The 19,605-nt window shown below is 42.1% G+C and overlaps 1 protein-coding gene across 31 annotated transcripts in view; it reads right to left on the bottom strand.

Annotated features, from left to right (window-relative positions):
- Nucleotides 1-8,668: 8,668 nt before the first annotated feature.
- LOC306828998 (protocadherin gamma-A11-like) overlaps nt 8,669-19,605 on the bottom strand; it is a gene marked incomplete at its 5' end in the record, with an annotated part of 180,141 nt that continues 169,204 nt past the window's right edge. For 17 of the 31 annotated variants that reach the window (XM_079351802.1, XM_079351782.1, XM_079351790.1 and 14 more), the window contains 4 exons: nt 8,669-11,276; nt 12,832-12,929; nt 15,631-15,684; nt 16,547-16,605. In XM_079351802.1, coding sequence (XP_079207928.1) covers nt 10,993-11,276; nt 12,832-12,929; nt 15,631-15,684; nt 16,547-16,605 — 495 coding nt within the window. In that variant the 3' untranslated portion in view covers nt 8,669-10,992. The remainder of the gene's footprint in view (nt 11,277-12,831; nt 12,930-15,630; nt 15,685-16,546; nt 16,606-19,605) is intronic. The other 14 variants (XM_079351806.1, XM_079351793.1, XM_079351805.1 and 11 more) reach the window with 3 other exon arrangements.

Raw genomic sequence — 19,605 nt, 5'->3', positions numbered from 1 at the left:
ATTCTCCCCTTGTTGTTCGTCACTATGTTTCAGATCTCTGTTTAAAGCTCTTTGTCCTCAACTATGTTTTGTGGCTCCTGTTGAGAGACAATAGTACATTTAAAGTTGATATTTAGTTCCTGCATATATTCTTTGAGAGTATTGGTAGGTAGAGATCTGTAAGTCATAATGAGACTTGTGCACAGATAAAGCAATTTTTCCCCTCAGGCCTGAGACAACGCTGATCGTGTTTTAACTATAGGGACAAATGGTCATCCATAAAATCCTGTCTTGACCTGGAGATACTGGAGGAGGGTGAGGTCTTTTGTTGCAGTCAGTGATGTCTGATGTAAAGAGGTTGAAGTGATGCTGAAGTCACGTGAGACCCTCAGGCTGTTGTGTCTGTCTTGACCAGCTAGGCTTTAATCACAAGGCTCTGAACCCCTTACCAGATTTAATGAGATCATACTATTTGTTTTCTGCATGTTTATACACATACACACACGCACGCACACACATTGTTTAGCAATGAGGGAATCATAAGTGTGTTTTGTTTTGTGACCTGTATCAGTCCTTAAACATTGATGGAGGTGGGGCACTCGTCAGTCAACTGACCTAGATCAGCGAAGCCCGCAGCAGTCTGATTTCCTCTGGGGGCAGTTTAGTTCTGGGTGTGGTTTTATATATATATATGTGTGTGTGTGTTTGTGTGTCCTATATAAGGCATAACACCATCTAACGAGGGTGAAAATGGGGTGAAGATTCCATGCCAGTATGCACATCCACGGTGACATTTGGAGGTCAAAGTGATCAGGCTGTAACAGATACAGACATTTTAACATCACAAAATGCTTTTGTTCACAATCCTCAAAATTGGGAGTCCTCAGAGTTATTTTTAGGTCCACTTTTTACATGTTGGCTTTTATTAGCTGCATTGCACACATATTTTTTTTTAAATCAGTTTTAGTGATGTCACGTCAAGTAGATTAATAAACAAAAACCCACAATACTACAAGTTAAAGAGATTTATCTGACTCAACTCTTCAGCATGTTTGTGTTGCTGCCCTTCAGTTCAAAGGATATGCTGCTTTTCTGTTGTGAATATTACAAGGAGAGTAGAGAAAAGTGAACTTTATACTTCAATAGACTAAATAAACAGATGTCTGGTGGTTTTGTATTAAACATCTATAATTTTCTGCTCAGGCCAAATTTAAGAATTAAAAACTAGTTCATAGAATATTAAGCATTTTTCTCCTGATCTTCAGCAATAAACTGCTGAGAACAGACTAACCGCCAATCCCCAAAAATACTCCAATCATGCTGTGCACCTCTGAGAGGCAATGACATCATTTCTTTGCCTGGTAACCATGGTAACACGTGCCTCCTGGTGGCAAAAATCAGCATCCATACCTGGCTTTCCTTGATTCCTCCCATTCCTGTCTCGCTTGTCTGCTTTCTTACCCTCCTTCATAGCTCACTTTGTTTCAGGCTGCGGTGGCATCATCAGAAAAAATTAATTTAAACAAACCGAAGCAGAGATAGAGATGAGCTACAGGAAACGTTGAGGTGACATGCTATAGCTGCAGCTGAAATGCAGTTTATCCTTCACACTGAGGCATTAAACAACGGTTGCAGCAGAGGCGATGAAAAGCAAACATCAGGCCTGTAAACACTAATTGAACTGAGACTGTTACAGCTGGACAGTGCAGCCAGTGTGAGTCACAGCTCTATACTGATAACATAAAGGACACACAGGTCAAGTGCTGCTTAAAAAGCCACTCAGGGGACAGAGTTGTCCAGAAAGGCAACCTAAAGTACCGCAGCTTGTTGTTCAGAAAAGCTACATTAAAGAAGCCCCCACTGCAGAGAGGAACCAGGGACGGGGCCAGTGCAGCACATTTCAATCCATTCTGCAGACAGGCAGGGTGGGTGGGGGCAAAAGAGGAGCATTAAGAGCCATTGTGAAGCTGTATTATGGTAAGCAGCTTACAGTCACTGTGTCAGGCTGAGAGGACAAAGAGGCAACATAGGAGAAGACCATGAGATGAGGAGAGCTGGCAGGGAGGGCAGGGGGACGGGGAGACTCCACTTTGTCTTTCCTTGTTTTTACAAATACATGTTTGATGTCTGTCTTTCATCAAACAATCCCAGAATCTACTATATGTTTTTTTATTTATATTTCTCCCTTTTGGCAGTTCTCCTCCTCCACCTCATTCTCCCCCCTTTTGTGATCTACTTACTCCCTGTGATGCTAACATGTCTTCCCATTTTGCTACATGTTGCCACCACCCCTCTTTACCAACCTAACTGAGTCAGAGTGAGGAGGGGAGGGGAAGAATATGGAGGAGGTTGCCATGGAAACTGGGAGTCTGTTGCCAGCCGACATCATTTGTTGTTGCTCGGCATGGAAGGGAGCAGACATGAATATTTGAGCTTTATGGACACAGACAGGCGAATGATACAAATTGCTCTCTGGACCTTCTCTGCTGCCTCAGATGGAAAAGAGAGAGGTCACTGAAGGAGGAGAGGAGGAGAGGAGGGGAAGAGAGCACGGGTGTATGGAGGGATGGAGGAGAGGAAAGGAAAGGCGGGGTCACAAAGGCAGACTGACAGACCTCCATTTTATGTAGGGCAGAAGGAGTCTGCTTATCTAGGTTAGCAAAAGAGAAATGAGGAAAAGGATGTAAGGAATATAAAAGAATGAAAAAGATTTTGACCTGTTAAATGAGTTTTATGTGGTGACAGACAAGCAGTGTATGAGAGGGAGAACAAAGACACAGCGATTGAGGGAGGGAAGGTGGGTGGGTGACGTGCCATGAGAGCAGTAAATTGGGGCACTGGAGCTTGTTTTTCCTCTCTCTTCCCCTCCTCCTTTTTTCTCCTCTTCATTTCTCAAAACCGTCCTGCAGTATTTTCTAATTAATCCTCTCGGAGAGTCGTTTCCTGTGCCTGCTGTTGACACACACACACACACACACACTCATGCAAACATGCTAGTCATGATTCGTTTGGATTTTCCAAATGAGACTGTGAATAGTCTTGAGAAGTGTAACTGCACTGCGTCAAAAAAAAAAAAAAAAAAAGGTTTTGAATCCTTCCTGGCTAATAACTCTTTGTTTTAATGGGTGTCCCTGCACTCCACAAACCATAGTGCCTTATATTGTGCTTTCAAGTTGAGCCCTTGTGATGCAAGAATGCTGGTAACCTTCTATGGACTTCCTTAAATCTCTGGTGTATCTTGTTTTGAGAGTAAATGTTGATGGTTTAACACCTTCTCAAAGTACTTGTTGTGCAGATGAGACAAACACTGCTGGCACTCAGGCTGCTGTCAGAATGTGAGCTATCACTCCTAAAATATTCCCATGGTCCCTTTTCATATAAGGGTGATCCCGGGTGTTTCAAAGATATATGACTGCCTCATATAACATATTGAATGTATGTTTGGTCCAGTAATTATTTGTTGTGTTTTTGTGTGTTAATCTTTTTGTCAGTCATGACAATACAAGTTTTGAGCCGCTGGTAGAGTCAGTCATCTGTAAACCAGAGGGTTGGGGATTCAATCCCCAGATTCTTGGGCAAGACCCTTAACCCCAATGCTTCATGTGTGAATGTGTGTGAGTGGGAACGAGCAGCCTCTGCCATCAGCACGTGAATGAGTGTGAATTGGTAGGTGTAACCTGCAGTGTAAAAGCGCTAATGAAAAGAATTATACAAGCTCAAGTCCACTTGCAATAGATATTTTTAGCCATTTTTACTTGATCTGTTCTTTGGTCTCATGGACTTTGGCACAACTTTGTAAAACAGTGTTTGTGTAGGAAGATAACACTTGAGGCCAAAGAAGAACCAACAACAACCACACAGTCCTGATGAGGTACATTCACTTAATCTCTCAGTGCTCACTTCTTAATCAAAAGAAAATATATTTTTTTGTTTAAACAGCCACAATGTAACATGCATTAGTAGATAAAATGGGCTGGCCAGGATTGCAGGTTTTAGGGATGACCATTACTAAATGCTTCCTGTCTTTTTGTTAAACTTTTAAAGGGAGTCCACCAGCTCCAAACTTCAAAAATCATACAGGAGTATTTTACTTCGTTGACGATTGGGGTTACCTCTTCGGTTGATGAGTACTGATAAATGAGTCTTGTTTTTTTTCAAAGATTTTCACAATCACAAATATCTTGTCCAATATGTCAACCCTTAAGATTCCCCTCTCCAGAATCAGACAGAGTTATGTTGGTTCAGGACACACAGAGGAGGAGTTTGCTGAGCAGAGAACAGAGCTTAATGTTGCATGCTTATTAGCCTGAAATATCCAGGCAGCAGCTGCACCATTTCCGCAGCAACACCTGTCGCCATGGCGCTGAGCTGTCGACATGCCTCTGTGTCAGAGCCTGAATGTCTGAGGCGCTGCACATTCAGACTGTATCCAACCTCTGAGAACACACACACAGCACACATTTCTCCAACTATTGCTCAGGCATGTTTAAAATCTCACACATGCTGCACAGCATCCTTCACATGCAATGTTGCTAACACACACACACACACACACACACACACACAAACACACTTCTACAGATGCAGTGTTGAAGAAGCAGTTGGGAAATCAGATTTATGCTTAAAGGCCTCTTTGTTGCGTCTTTGCATATTTAAAAATCTGCTCTTCTGCTATTCCCTGCTTGCTCCCCTTTTCCTCATCACTCAGATGGGGAATTTTGCGTTTCCATGACAACCATAGTGGTGAAGGAAATGGATTAGATACTCTGCACTGTCTGTGCAGGGGGTGTGGTAGCTGCAGGAGTGTGTGGTTGCTGGATTGGGGGAGGTTTAAGGCTTATGGGGTGTACAGTTTGTGATGAGGGATTGGGGTTATCGTTTGTGTATTTGTGTGTGTGTGTGTGTGTGTGTGTGTGTGTGTGTGTGTGTGTGTGTGTGTGTGTGTGTGTCTGTGTTGTGCAGTTGTGAGATGGGGCGGGGGCAGGAGATGCCCTCAAATCTCACTGCAGCAGATGGAAGATTTTGAGCCCCTAAAAACACAAATTAATGCACACATCATATATTGGAAATGGAAATGCATTACTGCTTTGTTTTAACCTTTTATTTGTAACCTGTTAACATGACACTTGATGCAACATACAAGCATGAGAGGACTTTACTTCTCATTATCTCTCCCTTCAATCTTTCATCAGCAAAGTCACAACAAGGAAGTTAAACCTGAGGGTGTCACTCCTAATCTAAATGGCTAACTCAGCTCTCCCTATCCCTTACTCTGTCTCCCCCCCTTCATTCCTGTCTCCCCTCTGTCTGATTTCCATCCTCCCAGCTGAGAAAACAGGCGCGAGAGCTTTTGGCAGAGGAGTTGAGGCGAGAGAGGGAAAGAAAGAGTGGAGAGAGGGGCCTTTTCATATGACAAGAAAAAAGGATTTGCTGCTTTGAAGGGGAGCATTGTGTTCCTCTTCCACATTGCTGCAGCTCCATCCCTGTGATTTAGTGGAGCCTGCAGCCAGCACATTACTGTGTCTCTTTAAATCAGGCTACTGTTAGCCTTAGCAACGATCAGGCTCCAGTGCTCCAATGCTCCTGTTCAATGGCCGCCTGCATTTCTTTCTAGAACCATTGGATCCCTTGTCAGTTCTGTCTGATAGGCACATTCCTCTGTGCTGAAATAAAACAGACTTTCAGAAAAAATGTTTAGGGAATATGGGAAATGTAGCACAGAGAGTGTGACTAATAATGCCAGAGAATGCAGTATAAGAAAGTGGTCATTTTACTGCCTATGTGAATAGTATATTTGCTGTTGTGAAGGATGGTGGGGTTTATTTTTGAAGCTGGCTGAGTCTGCAAAAAAAAAATAACATTCCATTCCTTTCACTCCCCCTAAATTTTTCAGAAGCAACATCAACCCAGAAAGCAGCAGAGTCTCTTTCTATCTGTGCCTGCACTGCAGTCTGTTTCTGGGTCTCTGAAACTTTCAGTTATCCTTACTAAGTGTGTCAGACAGATTTAGGCCCTACTTAACTTCACTGTGACACAGAAAATATATACATTTCATTCTAGATCTATTCCCCTGTAAAGTCCACACTAAGCTGCTCTTTATCCCTGCAGTGTTCATATCCACAGAGCAGTCCTCTGTCCTCCAACATGTTTGACCCCACACAGAACAGAGACAGCTGCAGCATGGAAGGAAGGAGGGAGGAGGGGAGAGGGGGTGCATGGAAGGAAGAAGAGAGGAAGTCAGAGGGGGGAGGATCAGGGTGAAGGTTCCTGCCTTTCGTTGGACTCCTTAGTTAAGGAGGGAAAAACACAGGAAAAAAAGGCGCGTACACTCACTTCTGATCCCGCCACAAGCAGAAAATTATGTCACTTCCTGCTCTGACCTCAGATGTTCAGATCCTCAGCCTGAAATCAGATGCTTGTTTCCTTTCACTGTGAAGGAGCAGCTCTGTTTGATTTCATTTTCTGTCCAAACTTTTATTTTGTCAATGTGCTTGAATGCTTGCTTCTTTATAACTGACCACAGGTTACTAGTGTGTCTGAGTTGCCCACTTGCCTTCTGACATGTTCATGTGTCATACTCAGGATGTGATGATGCCTGTAAGTGTCTCCTGTGTCCAGGCTGTCTGACTAATGATATTAGGAACACAAGCAGTGCATTGTTGAGTTCCAGTCTGCTTCTACTTCCCCTCTTTTGACAACGCTACTATACATCACTGGTTTGTGGCCTGTGTGTAACTGTGTGTGTGTCACTCTTTTGTGTATATCCCTGTGTGCCTATAATAAGTAGGAATGTGCTTAATTAAGCGAGATAGGATTGGGGTGCTTGAAAGGGGCAATAAAAGAACAATCTCCCCATTCTACTAGGGCTGCCCTCTGGGAAATGGATGACACGTGGGGACAGAGAGAACAGCAGGAGTGTGAGTCACAGAGTGACAAACAGCAGCTATGTAACTCTGAAGCTGCTTATAAGCTTTGCTCTTTTATGTATACAAATGAATAATTCTTGAATTTCCTTTTATTTTACCCAAAGTTTGAAAAACTCTCAAATGGTGGCTCATCCTGCAGCTCTCTGTTGCTTTCGGACTCATTTGTCTGTGCGGGTATGTGTGTGTGTGTTTGTGCGTGAACGCTTTTGCTCAGCTCTGCCATGTTTCCTACATATGTCTCTCTAAGAGTTTCAAGGTTTGACTAGTGGCTGAATATGTCTGTTTTCCTGCAGGTCATACAGATCAGCCAGGCCCCAGCCACAGTAAATAATAATAATGGATCTCTGATGAAGATATGTAGAGCAGGGACAAGCATCCAGAGCTGGGGCTGACAGTCGCTGTGGCAACTGCATAAAACATTAAGGGAAGGGTGAGAGAAGCCGGCCATTTTGGGTATGAATCTGTAGTTTTTTCGGAAGGAATGATGCTGTTTAAATAACCGTATTGTCTCATCTATATTTTTGAAATGTTTATTTAGTTGTGTTTGTGATTGTTAAATGATTGGATTTTGTCTTGAACAAATTATTTAAATCAGAAAAAATGACATCTGTTTAAAAACAACTTCTTGCTTTCTTTTTTTTTTTTTTTTTTTAAAAAGGGCTTTTAATCTGTGTTGCGGTTTTATCTGATTATTTTCAAGCTGTCGGGCTGAAAAAATCAAGGACACGCCTGATTCATGACACAAGCCAACATCATCTCCATTCCTCCATCCCCCAACATCTGCAGCAGAGAACCAAAGCCTGCTCCTTTTGTATTGCTCAGTGACGTCTTGTGGGCTATTTATAGGGTCCCACATTATTGTGTAAGACCTTGTGGAAGGCACAAAGAGCCTGAGTAGGCTGCCATGTTCCCTGCAGTGGCCCCAGGATCTCTGAAAGAAAAGATACAGAACCTGCAAACCCACTGTGATGAGAAGGCAGAAACTTAACAAGGAATGTATATTTATGTTTAATTATGTATGTTTAATTTCCTACATTTTTCATGATTGTGTTTTTATGATTCTGTTTTCTGTATGGAGAAAAGGCAGACACTTAAACTAGTTGTTTTAAATCAGTGCCCTTACATGTATTTAAAAAGACTTTAACCACAGTGAGGAAAAGGCCTTTCAATCCTAATCTACCTGAAATCTTTCAATCTTTTAAATTAAAGATGTTATAAAATGCACAATTTAAAATCCTACAGCAAAAAAAATGTCTTTTAATCTTTATACTTAATGCAGTTGGCGTCCAGATTTCTGATTCAAGTAATTCAGGTCCACTTTTCTTATTGGTAAATTTGATATTTGTAATTAAGAATCATTTTAACAAAAGTATCGTCATAATAAAGTGTCCACATCCTTCTCCTTATTTGACGAAGGAACAGTGCAAAAAAAGAAAAAGGCAAGACAGTCTATGTAGATCTGGGTTTAGACATTACATGAAACACCTTTTTCCCCTGCTCTATATTGTCTTCGTTTTATTATCTCCTGCATATCCAGGGAGAACGCCTAAAATGGAGCATCTCATAGCTTACTGGGAAACACAAGCACAGCGACAGTCCTGCTGAATGTGGGTCACAAACACAAAAATAGGCCCCGAAAGGGCTAAAGGTTTATACTTCTCACAAGAAAAATCTTATAAATGAACATTTTATAAATAATACAAAAGGTTACCTGGAACTGCCTGTGTAAGTTTAAATGAAGAAAGCATGCAGACACAAACATCTTAAATTATTTCAGAATGTTTTTATTTGAAATGTCAGTGTTCAAGAGAAAATAAAACAGCAATATAAATATTAGCATAAAAATAAGAGAGTAACACAGGGGTAAAGCGTGGGGGCTAAGCATTTGATAAGAAAGATAATACAGCAGGATAGAGTAGTATTAATTCAGCAGCGGACGGACTTACACATATATAATATTTATAATCATTTGTTCATATGGACAGAAAGAGAATGAGAGGCATTCTTTCACAAATGCACAAGATAAAATCACCGCAAAAGAACATTAAGAGGTTACAGAAGGATAGAAACATTTCCATATTTTTTTTTGTTTTCTTTCTTTAGAGGGTGATAAAAGATAGAGAGAAAATGAACACAAAAATATGCGCAACACATATCACAAGTTAACTAGTCTACGTGTGTCACTTTGTTTACTTATCTAAAGTTATCTTTAATTCTTTATTTACACTGAAGAGTTAGTTGGCTTTCATGGTGCTTAGTTACTACATTGCAACACAAACTGTTGAAGAACATCTCAGGTTTTAATGTTTTTTTTTTTCCCAACTGTGGTTTTCTTAATTTTTTTTTGAAAAACAAAATGCAACACATTCCAGTAGTAAGCCACGCCTTGTGGAGAGGGACTCTTATTTTGAAAATGTTGGACATGTTCCCTACTGTACAAACTGGCTCATACCATCGACAGGACTTGTGTTTATTTACAGTGGGGGAGAGCCTCACAGGAGCAGAGAGTAAGAGGGGAGGTGACGGGTAGACAGGCTGAGGACTCCCCATTGATGTAAATGGAGGAGGGATGTTTCTGAGGGCTCTCGAGTGGTTTCTCCTCACCAACAGGAACAGCTGTGTGGCCCTCTACCTGGGTCAGCGCATAAGAGAAGGTTTAAGGGCTGTCACCAGTGGTTCCTCTGTACATTCAGTGGGTAAAGCAGAGCCAAAGTTGTTTCCCACCTCCAGTTGATTTAACCTCAGTCTGTTTACCCTTCAACAAACCCCCTCTGACCGCCTGACCCAGCCTGCAAGCTGCCTTTTTCTCACGTAGTTGTCTCTGATGGACGGCAAAGTAAAGACTTTAAATCTTATACTGACAATTCCTCTATGCTATCAAATCTTTATCTCCCAAATGAAAATCACGTTACTGTGTCACATCAAGAAGTTTCTTCAGCACTTCAGGATAGTGAGGGGAAACACTTGAGTGTCTAGTCCTTTATCACATGTAAGACTGAAGTGATTACTAACCCTACTATCTACTCCACAGTATACAGACAGTGCATTTCTTTGTTTGGCTCTCATTTGGACAGTGAGTGTTGGTAGGACACAATCTGGGTGAGAGGAGGGAGGGTGGAGGGCAGCAGGACATGCTTGTGCCCATCTGGAGCTTGTTATACTAGAAGCTGGTCCCTGCTGCTTTACCACCTGCATGGAAGCACAGCTCGGGACTCCATGACAACACGCCATGACATCCCTCTCTCTGCCAGCCCTCCCTCTGGGTGCATGCTCAGGTCATAAAAATATCAGGGCAATAAACTTTTTTTTTCTTCTTAAATTACGTTTACAAAAGTATGTTTTATTTTGTGTCAAGTAAATGCTACATGTGCATTTTATTGACCCGCGATTAGAGGATTACAGATTCAGGATTTCCTCCTCTTTGATTTTGCAATGCATAGTTTGCAACTCTATACTAGTATAAGTGTTTTAAACCTTAAAGAGCATGCAGACAATTGTTTTAATACCTGTTTAACAGCCGCCTTATATCTCCAGGACTTATGCTTTAAGATCCTGCAAGGCTGACCCTATATAGTGATCTAACTGGTGGCAAATAGCGTACTTTACAATAGCGGACTTTCCACCTCAGGGAAAGAGCACAACAAATCCAACATGAAAGACACTAACATTTCCTCTCTGAATACATCACTGCGTATAGCCTTGGCATCCCAGCAAGGTTTCTTACACTGATTCTCTTTGTCCAAGTTCATTTAATTTTGCCTCAAAAAAAAAATTATAATTAAAACCCCCCATACCCTGCCAACACTATCTACAGACAGAGACTTCATGAGCAATACACAACCTTTAGCACAGCACAGGTAATCACCACCAGTAACAGCCTTCAGCACATTCAAATTCTTCAAGACACTCTTTCAAAGACCCTTCAACATTGTCCATGTGGTCGGGGGGATTTGCTGTCATAATTTAGACCATGGTTAGCATGATTGACAGCAGAACAGAGAGATACCTAATGGGAGGGTATGGGGGGGTTGAATTTCTCATCAGATCAGGCCGGGTTTGTCATTTCTACGCGTCTGTCCGTCCAGCTTTACTTCTTCTCCTTCTTAGTGGACTTCTTTTTGGAGGCGGGGGTCTGGGCGGCCTTGGGAGGCTCAGGCTGAGCTGAGACCTGGGGCGGTGGCAGCGCCTGCTGGGCGGCCTGCTGGGCCGTGGCCTGCTGCTGCTGGGGATTGGAGGTGAGGGTGGCCGTGCTGCCAGGGATGTAGACGTTCTGACGGTAGTCGGGCACGTGCTGCAGGGTGAACTGGGGGCTGTAGCGGGTGCTCAAGCCCATGGTGCCGGGCCCCAGGGTGGCTGTAGCCTCACTCACTTCTGGTGGGAAGATAGACAGAGTGGGGGAATAACGGGTGAGGAGGGAGAGGAGAGAGGGATGAAACTTGTTAGACAACAGGAATTTGAAAGTTTTAGTATGACAGTATTATTTTAAAGTAGTGAAATGGAAAGAGGTCATATCGGAGAGCAGATAAACCTTCCTTTGAAGCAAGGAGATGAGTTGAAGAAAGATTTAATTGACACAAATGTTGATGCTTATGAAAAAACTCAAAGTTGTAGTAAGCTACGCTAGAACTAGACAAACAGACAAAGTATGAACAAAAGAGGAACCAGAGCTGTAAAAAAATATTTGGCTGCATAAAGTGTCCCTGTTTAGTGTTCACAGAATAAAACTCTGTGTTTCTGGTTTTCTATCACTCCCCCCTGACAGTGCATGCGCATGACGTAGCTGCTCCTCACATAATTCTCCTACAGCCCCTGCATTGCAGGGCCAGAGACACAAACGCTCCCTCCCCCATCTTGTAGCTCCTCACAGCTTATATAAACACATATGCAGACAAAAGCTGCCATGCTTACTGCACTGGTTTCCGAAGAGCCAAAACACAAATGAAGAAACATAACTTTTTATACATCGTCGGCCCTCACAGTAGGTTTTTTCTCCCATGTTGGGCTTTAACATATTACATTTAGAAGAGAGCTGACCTTCAGTATTAATCACATGATCCAATTGTTCTTTCCTTCCTGATAGCCCCAAATAATCACTCTGTCTAAATCTGGGCTCACATGCAGGTTTTCACCACTATTCGTAGGAAAGAGCCTTTCCTCTCTTAGACACTCGGTTTACTACGGTGGAAAAACATCACACCATGTCCTGTGCAGTGTCCAAGATGGGGGAGGGTTTGTGTGTGAGCAGAGAAAGGGAGATGTAATGTTTCAGTGGTTACGAAACAGTGGAAACAATGACCAGAGCCATTTGGCAATAAATCACAAACAGTTTGTCCCCCCATGATCATTGAATTTTCTTTTAATCAAGTGGCCCTATTGAACATAAGTGTTATTAACTATAGCTCAGGACTCAATATAATAATTCCTGTTTCCCTGCAAGAAAACAGACAGAGGATAGTAGAGATGTTCTAAAATATGGGACTCTTTGGTTTCAATAAACTTGAGGTTGTATACTTAATAACTCTTCTTGCAAGTCAATAGTCCACTGCTTATGATGGAACCCTACATGTGATTAGTGTATACAGTGGAAACATGCATCTCTGCCATGTTATTGATTTCAACACAGAAACTGTGCGGTTCACAAGACCAAGTTCAGGTAGTAAAGTCCACTGTCTAGATATCACAGGCCACAGGCCTATTCTGGATGTTTTTTTGATACACAACTACGACATGGAAACATCAATGTGGACTCAGAGAACTACATCAATGAGCGAGTCTGGCTTGTTGCCCTCCAACCAAACAGGAACCTAAATAGACCAGCCCTGCCCACGCACACTCGATAAGTGTGTGAAGAGATAATAAGTTATTTGGAAAGAGAAGATATATTGATAGAGGATAGGGAAAAAAGCTGAGGAGGTATAGGACTCACCGTTAGCTGCAGCCATCAGGGCCTGGAGCTGCTCAGCCTCAGTTGGGGGCTGGGGCCAGGGGCCAGTTCCCATAGCAACCTCAGGTCCTCCAGTAGCCCTGTGCCAGAAATGAGGAAAGAGCAAGTGTAAATAATTGGTACATCATCATCTCCAGTGTGTGTGTGTGTGTGTGTGTGTGTGTGTGTGTTTGTTTAGCTGACTGGTTTGACAGTTGGTGGTTTATGGTGTAGAGGCAAAGCAGCTGATGATGAAGTACACAGCCTGTAGGCAGCAGGGATAACAAGGAGGATGTATAGTTTACAAAACAGGGTGTGTCTTAAACAAACACACACCTCCTAATACACTCTTTTTAACGCATGTACAAATCTGTCTGCACACAGACACACAGTCAAAAGCGGGTTTTCAGCATTCACACACAATAAACACTGTTCAACACTAACACTATTTGGCCATGAGCAAGACTACCATATATCAGTAAATATTTAATGATTCCCCCTTTTAAAGGAAATAGCTGTCTGTATAGTCACACACATAGAGCTTAGTGAGCATTAAACATTTTCATCTGGGTAAACTTCACCTTCAAAGGTGTGTTTATTTAAAGGCTGTAATTTGCATGTGTGGAGAAAGCAGACCTGTGATCTATTATGCTCATTTCCATTCCCCCACCTGTGACAAACTAAAGCAGACTCCAGGTTTGAAAGCTAGATCACCACATTTTAATCCCAACCCTTCTCTTGTTGCCAGAATCCTAATAAACTTCCATCTCTGAATTAAAAATCGTAGTATTTAATCAAACTATAGTTAGGTATCTCCATGATAAAACAATGGCATTTCAACCATCAAGCTATTCAAAATAGTCATGGAGGAATAGATCATAAACAATATATACAGCTTGAACTTTTCTTTCAACAACCTGGATTGTTTTTTTTGCTTATTCGAAATTTTCAGGTGTTAAACTAAACCTGAGGATGATTAGCATACAGGGATATCGGTAAAAAGGAGGAGTTTTTCAGCTCTAAAGGAAAGTCAGCCACACATCACGAATAAAGGTCACAGAGGAATCAGGGTCCAGTGTGTTAAATGAATGGTATGTACGAGGAACAACACTCCTGAACATTTGAAAAGAAAAACAAAAAAACTCTGCTCTTATCGACTTAAGAGAGTAAATGACACAAGGGTAAGAGTAAGAAATGACTTTAATAACAAAAGGAAAAGATAGATTTGATGAAGGGCAGATTTCACAACCACATCTCGAAGGTGGTTTTCAGTTTAGTGCCTGAGAGACACTGAGGGAGAGAAACATTTATGTCCTAAGTAAGGCAGCAAACAAGAATCAGGCTGCCTCAGAGCAGACGCAGAAAAGGAAAGACAGTCATTTTGCGCCACTTGACATCGCTAAACATAAAAGAGAACGCTTCATTTGTGCTAAATTAGCCTTTCTCTGTACTTATCACATCCCTTGGTTGTGTTAAGCACTTCCTGTGGTCAGGATTATCTCTTCCTGTGGGCAACATAGTGAACTGTGGTCTAGAGAGATGCGCTTTGTTGGCTAGACAAAATTATCAGATTTTCTGCTGCAACCTTACATGACATGTTTAATCTCCAGGGACTGTTCTCCTTGTTGCTTTGCAGAGAACATCTACATATGCACAGTACTGCGCACAAGTCTGAGGCCACTATTAGCTTTGTTGTTTCAGTAATCTTGCTGTACTTCATCATGCTACTCTTTCTTGAAGGCGTCAGGATTGGGAATGGTTTTAATTCAGACTCAGTATGACTACGAACCCAAGCATACTTGCACACTGACAGTCAAGGACTGAGCTCCACAGAGTTTGGAAAGATTATTATAGAGACAGTTTGGTATCACCTCGACAGGGAAATAAATAAAAACAGCCTAGATCTAAACAGAAACTCTGGGAAAAGCTGAAAGAAGCCTGCTGTACCAGAAGATTACTTCAAACATTTCTTACGACAACAAAACATTCCTCCCAAAAGATTGAAGATGTGAAAAGGGGACCGCACTAAACACTGACTATTGCCTGTGGAATATTGACTTTATTTTCTGCTGATATCACAATAAAGATGCTGATTAATAAGTATACATGTCACTAAAACGTGTTAAAACAACAACGCTAGTAGTGACCTCAGACTTTTGCACAGTTCAGTGCTTTAAACTTCAAACTGTGCACATGCTGACATTTGTCTGATGTCAACCTTGAGGGTTTAACACAAGAGCTCTTTACTTCACTATGAAACGTCAGAATCACTAACAGGGAAACAAGAATTGATCAAGAAACAGCTGACTTCATTTTCCTGTGTTTGCAGTCATCGAGCAGATAAATCACGTGAAAAGCCACATGTGGTGATGTTGAGCTACAACCATCACAGACATACATCGAAGGCAGCGCTGTATGGTAAGCCAGTCTTGTACAAGAAGAGAGAACAAGAGCTCCCAGACTATGACTTTTATGTAAAGCGATAGCACACAAACAAGGCAAGAACAGATCTACAAAACACTGCACGCAAACTCAAAAGTTGAACAATCCTGTCTACGCCACAGCAGGCATTGTGGCCTATGCACATCGATCAACAAACCCCATCAAACCTTTAGGGAGACTAACAGAAGCTATGGGTTAGGTACACCTACACACAGCACAGCACTCAATTGCAGTGCACTACCTAAAAGACTCACACCACTCTCTGCTCTTCTCAGTTCATCTGTGACCAGGTTCCTCTGAACACAGATCAGCTGCTAAGAACAGGGAGTGATCATACAGCGTCTATGTCTAAGTTTGTACCTTGTCCCACTCTTCGGCGTCCATCGTATGTGTGTACCGTATGGCATGTGGGGACTAAAAACACAACATGTTATACAGTCTGAACAGAATCATTGTGAATTTGAGTGAAATGCTAAGATAGTCAGCTCTAGATCTCAGCAGAAAATACTAACATGAGTAATATCCAGTGTATCCATAATCTAAATGTGCTGCAGCAGTGGAGTGTGTTTGTGTGTCTGACATTTTCCTCTCTGCCTCAGCTGGTATGTTTTAGGGAGAAGCTTTGACTCGCAGAATGTGTTGTGCAATCGCTGTTGTGATAACTCTAACTGCCCATTCTCCATTTTATACCACACAATATGAGCATAGCAATCATACTATTAAAACATAAAATCACTACGACACACAACTGGAATGACAAAAACACAGGTCATCTCTTGCCTTTTAATAGGCCAGTCACTGTAGTGTTAAAGATGAAACGTAAAACAACCCCGTCTGTACGATCTCTCCCAAGCAGAGAGAGTGAGAAGGATAAAAACACTGTCCCATCCCCCCACTTAGCTGTGGTCCCCGTCCCTCATCAGTAGTACTGAGTGATGGCGCACAGACTCAGAGAGCGCAGAGAGGAGAGGATCAGAGGGGGGAGGGGGAGTGGAGGCTGCGGCAGCCATTTTATAAAGCAGCCTGAAACCAGGCAGAGATGCTCATTTAGGAGTCTGATCACAGTCAAGGATCAACAACCATAATTTAAATGTGGACAACAGATTTGTCTCGATGTCATCTGCGCTTTTTATTCAGCGTCATGCAGGCATCGACTTCTTATAGTTACAGTTACATCGCTACCATCCCCCTCCTCATGTTATTTCTCCTCCTTCATCTCTCCATCTGTCTTACTGATGAACTCGCCTCGTGTCTGTGTGTTGCTCAGTTTACTCACCCGCTAGGTCCGGGTCTCTGTCCCTGCGTGAAGCGCCAGTCATTGTTGGGGGGCTTTTGCTGTGAAGAGAAAACAAGATGGAACATTAATTTTCTGTTTCGTTGTAACAACAGCTGGGACTGTCTCGGGTGTTTAAGGGACGTTGGTTTGTGGCTAATGTGTGTTTCATGTGGGTGATGTATGTCTGCGATGTAGAAGCCTTTTTTTCCAAAATAATTTGAAAGCTGGCAACAGATATCTGTATGCTCAAGCATCCCTGTCGTTCCAAAGCAGTGGAGCATAAAAACTGCAAAAGAAGAACACACACACACTCACCTTTGCACAAACACACAACTGGGGCTCTGCTTATAGAAGAGAGCTAAATCAGATGTCCAAAGGAGTGTTGTCCTAAAGGGAGCATCTTAGTGACTAAATATACAAACAAAGGTCAGTAATATATTCCCTAATATGACACATCAGGCAAAACAACCTGAAACTTATAATACTTCTTTTAAAGGAAATATATCTTCTAAAATCAATAAATAGATGCAGAGTGCAGAGATAGTCCTTGGAATATAATAATTGTCATTTTGATTCAACTTTGAGGAGACAAAACTACCACTGTGGATCCACAGTGATGAAGCCTCCCTTATGCCTCTAAGTCCCTTCTTCTCTCTCTATATATGTTCTAAGCCAAGTGCACTCTTGTCCATCTCTACCTCACCAGACATGCCACCATGTCTTTTCCATTTCTCTGGCTCTTTCCCCCTCTCTCAGCCTCTCTTGTTGTGCAGTGATGCGGTGAATAGACCCCTGGCTTGGCTCCAGATTCTACCGCCTAATCGACACAAGAGCTCCCTGGAGAGAGAGAGAGAGGCTGGCAGGACGATGTGCTGCATTATTAAAAGAGCTGTTTTACCCGAGGGAATGATGGAGAGAAGCAAGAGAGACGAGAGAAAGAGAAAATACTTACACAACCATCATGGACCGAGATAGATTTAGATATAAGGAACACATGCACCAGTGAAGGGTGTCTTACCAAAGTCAGGTTGTTGAAATAATGAAATGTGGAAAGTGTCCTCCAATAAAAAACAAAAACGTCTTCCCAAAGGAACAAGAAAAATGGCCGCAGTTTGTTTTATACTAAAGACTAGTGAAGGAAACTACAAAGTCTGAGACAGAGAGGGAAGGATAACACGTACATGAGATGCAGCTTGCTGCCTGCCAACAAAGCCTGAACCTTGTATAGAAATCAACATTATTGATTATTAAACAACCCTTTAACTCACTTAAGTGTTGAGTATAAAAAAAACACTGCCAGTGGATTCCATTTTAGAGTAATCTACACAAAGGTCAGTTTCATCCTGGTGGTCACTTAACACAAACATTTAAGCCTTCAACACTCCGAAAAAGAAACCAGAGTCAGATTGAGAGAAGTCTGCTCAGTTGTTTCCTCATAACAAACTGAAAGGGCAGCACTCACAAGGGTTTCACACAAGATAAAAGCACAATGCATGACAGGAGGTTGGCATATTTGAACTCTTAACAGAGCAGAGCGTGGTTGATATTTATCTAAAAATGGACTCAGAGACAACTATATGTGCGTGGGCCGCTTTAGTTGGGAGACAAAAAGATCAGCACCGACTGGAGGCAAACATCCACAGTGAGGCCCAGCATACCAGCTGTGTGACTCGCTCTTACCACACCAACACTCACAGACACACACTAGTCATTTCCCAGGTCAGATCCCACTGCAAGGGTGTAGGCATGTGGAATAGCGGGTAACTGACTCTGTGCTGAAATATGTGGCTCTCAGCCTCAAATACTGTACATGCTGTGTGCTTCAATAAGGAAAGTTTGGCTGAAAGTAAATAACAAACAGCATGAAATGATCTAAATCGCACCGACTTCAGCTTTAATAATTTTTAGCCTTTTTCATAAAAAAAAAAGTCTCTGAGGTAAGCTAATCCCTTAAAATAGATATTCAAAAGCACATGGTGGTTTACAAAGTGCAAGTTGAATTTCAAGGTTGGTTATAGAGAGAGGGGTCAAATAGACTACAGATGAAGACTAGGCCAAAGGAGAGAGAGGGATGAGGGGATTACAGTTCTGTTGACCTAAATCTCATTCAAAGAAAGACTCTTTGCTTTAAACAATATTAGCCTGCCTCCTTTACACCTACAAATTCAACCATTAAGCTTTGAGGCTTCACGAGATGAACTAAGCTAGACTGAGTTCCATAGCGAGAGCAACACATTAGTAAGTTGAAGTACTATTATCTTACATGCTAAGATAGACACTCATAATAGTACTGGATACACCATAGGGTTTAAGCCGGACTGATAAGCACTTGAGCACATCTGGACTTCATCCATCATGTCTGAAAAACTGGGTTACCGGTTAACATCTTCTCTGTAACGATGAACAAGGATTTCTTCAGCTTTAAACAGGGGGAAAAAAAGGTATCTCATCTCTTTCTCTGTGACAGGAATGAAAGATCCACAAGGCACATGCAAACACATCCTGCACACATAGAAGAGTGTGTGGTGCTCTTTGTGGAAGATTCAGTTTCCTATCACAGAAACAAATTGTATATGTGTTAAAAGCTTTTATCCCACTGTGGCTGGAAGGCATCTGGTGCTCTGTCAGAAAAGAGGAAGTGGCCTCTTCTGTTGCTCTGACACACACACACACACACACACACACACAGTATACATTTCAGAGCAAATTGTCAACAGAGGTATCCTGCATTGTTCTTGAATGGTAAGTAGTGGCAACGCAGAACTATATTAAAGAAATAATATGGTGAACCTACAAATTTCAAATCCAGTAAACTAAGATCATTATATGGAAAAGTCCAGTCTGTCAGGTAACGCACAATGATGAAGGCCAGTGGGGACTGACTGAAAATCAGAACAAAGTCCCCAGAGTCCTACTAGAATTACACACGACTGGAGAACTCCTTGTATGATGTTTTGTACACACAACGTCACTTGCGAGCACATAAACACCCACACTCCTGGCTGATGCCTGAAAGGCTTTATAGCCTGTGCCGTCTGTCGCTGTGGTACACGTGCGTA

This window comes from Symphodus melops (assembly GCF_947650265.1).
Source record: "Symphodus melops genome assembly, chromosome: 9".
In the NCBI taxonomy this organism is placed as follows: Eukaryota; Metazoa; Chordata; class Actinopteri; order Labriformes; family Labridae; genus Symphodus; species Symphodus melops.
This window is presented reverse-complemented; position numbering and strand designations above follow the sequence as displayed.